At 45.8% G+C, this 2,500-nt stretch overlaps 1 protein-coding gene across 3 annotated transcripts in view; it reads right to left on the bottom strand.

Annotated features, from left to right (window-relative positions):
* Positions 1-2,500, bottom strand: part of LOC143287602 (neprilysin-2-like) — a 237,601-nt gene that overhangs the window by 133,740 nt on the left and 101,361 nt on the right. For all 3 annotated transcript variants that reach the window (XR_013055981.1, XM_076595714.1, XM_076595715.1), the window contains 2 exons: positions 1,737-1,870; positions 417-482 (listed from right to left, as the gene is read on the bottom strand). Coding sequence is in view for 2 of the 3 variants with exons in the window: in XM_076595714.1 (XP_076451829.1) it covers positions 417-482; positions 1,737-1,870 (200 nt within the window). In the remaining variant the exon portion in view is untranslated. The remainder of the gene's footprint in view (positions 1-416; positions 483-1,736; positions 1,871-2,500) is intronic.

Below are 2,500 nucleotides of genomic sequence, written 5' to 3'. Positions count from 1 at the left end.
AGAAAGGGAGGAAGAAAGAAAGAAAAAAAAGAAGAAATATATAAAGAAAGCAAGTTAGGAAGGAAGGACAGAAGGAAGGAAGGGAGGAAAGAAAGAAGGAAGTAAAGAAGGAAGAAGGAAGACAGGGGGGAAAAAGGAAGGGAGGGGGAAGAAAGGGAGAAGGAAAGAAGAAAGGAAGGAAGGGAGGGAGGAAAGAAAAAAAGAAATAAAGAAGGAAGAAGGAAGAAAGGGGGGAAGGAGAAGGAAGGAAGGCAGGAAGGAAGGAAAAAGGAAGGGAGGGGGAAGAAAGGGAGAAGGAAAGAAGAAAGGAAGGAAGGAAAGAAGGGAGGAAGGAAGGAAGAAGAAAGGAGGTAGGAAGAAGGAAAGAAGGAAGAAAGGAAGGAAGGAAGGAAAGAAGGAGGAAAGGAAGAACTCACCCTGTAGCTCTGCTTCAGACCCCCGTTGTCGGCGATGTTCTCCCGTAGGGTCCTCAGGCCGTCGATCTGAAGGGTCCAGCCATACAAGAAAAGTTCTCTTTATCACACCACGCTTTGTGTCCTCAGTATTCAATGTACATTTATACACTGCAACCTCCCCCTCCCCGGCCCCCGCCCCCCCCCCCCCACCCGCCCCACCCCCCTCCCCTCTCAACACCCCTCACCCGATACTTTCTTCTTCCGTCACATGCCCTCCGATGTCCAATGCCTTCAAGACTCAGTTCCCAAGCCTCTTTGACTGCTTCAGATAGAAAGAGTTCGGTCCAGAACCAGAACGCTTCCATTTTTTGTTTTCTTCGCAGTTCGGTTATGACTGATCCAAATAACTTGTTGTCAGTTGGAATAGTGTCAGTTATGGATGCTTGTGTGTTTATTTTGTTTGGTGTGGTTCCTTTTTTGTGGTTTTGAGTGTGAGTGGGGTTTGATACTGCAGTATGTAGACGTTACAAAACAAAAAGTTGTAAGATGATATTCTCTCTCTCTCTCTCTCTCTCTCTGTTTTTCTGTATGTCTGTCTGTCTGTCTGTCTCCCTGACACACACAAACTCTCTCTCTGTGTCTCTCTTTCTCTGTCTCTCTGTTTGTCAGTCTGTTTGGGGGAGGGGGGGAGGGGGAAAGGGGGGATGTGGTGCCGGGTATGGTATGTGGGGTTGTTTGTTGTGTTGTGTTGTGTTGTGAACACTCGGCTTATATCACAGATTGAAATAAGTTTACATTTGGGCCAACAGCAAAGTGAGAGCTCTCTTATCAATGGTTTCTCCAGTCAATGGGAAATAATTTACAGCTTAGTCTTTTGTGAAGGACTATGACTCTCAAACTAGGAGGCAAAATTGCACTGGCTCTTAGTGCTGCAGCCTTGTGGGCTAGTTGGCCTTTGGGAACCATCCCAACGCCGAATGTCCTAAAACCCTCTTGGCCGAGAGAGTGGGGATGTACTTGGGCAAGACACTCTCCACTATAATCAAATTCTAGCCCAAATAGTCGGAACAACAGTTGCCTCCTCTGCTGTTCTGATGGTCATAGACGGACACGACTGACTATCATATACATATATGTTGTGGTGGTTGTGTTTGATTGTTGTATTGGGTTGTTAATGTGTTGTGTGTTGTTGTGTGTCCGTGTGTGTTGTGGTAGGGTTGAAGTGCGCTTGATTAATATGTGGGGTGATTTCTTAGGTATTAAAAAAACAAAATTCTGAACCGGCTGGGAGCAGCCTCTCTGATGGGATAGAGCTGTGCACACATGTTGTGTGTTACGTACGTTCATCCTGGCGGGTTTCCAGCGAAAGCAGCTGTAGTGGTTCTCCATACACTCAGTCTGCTTCTCGTAGTTGGCCATGTCTGAGTCCGTCCACCACGACTGCCTGGCCTGGCCGTCCTTGTCGTAGTACCGCCCTGTCATCACACACATGCACGCGCGCGCGCGCGCGCACACACACACACACACACATATATACAAGCACGCACGAACACACACACGGAACACACAAACACACACACACACATACATCGTGACACACACACACACACACACGTACACACTCACACACACAAGCACGCATCACACACATACACTCTGTTTTATACACTGCACACTTTTTTTTCGTCTAAAATCACCTTAGTAAACAGACGTTAAAGTAATCATTATCATCGAGCAACACACACACACACACACACACACACACACACACACACACACACACACACACACATACACTCATATATATATATATATATATATATATATATATATATATATATATATATAACACAAATAGTAAAGAGTGGTAACCCTTTCCATTCACAAGGTTCACAACTTCAAGTCAGTGCTGCTTACGCTACCGATCGGTATAAGGACAAACAATGAGGCCAGGAGATGAAATGATTAACAAATAGAAAAGAGTGGTAATTCTCTCCATTCACAAGGTACACAACAAGTCAGTGCTGCTTACGCTACCGATCGGTATAAGGACAGACCCGACGCTTCACTAAAGCCTGCGTCATCCACATACCCCATCACTAAAG

Source organism: Babylonia areolata, chromosome 11, assembly GCF_041734735.1.
Source record: "Babylonia areolata isolate BAREFJ2019XMU chromosome 11, ASM4173473v1, whole genome shotgun sequence".
NCBI lineage: Eukaryota > Metazoa > Mollusca > Gastropoda > Neogastropoda > Buccinidae > Babylonia > Babylonia areolata.
Note: the sequence above shows the minus strand (reverse complement) of the source record. Positions and strands in the feature narration are given on the sequence as shown.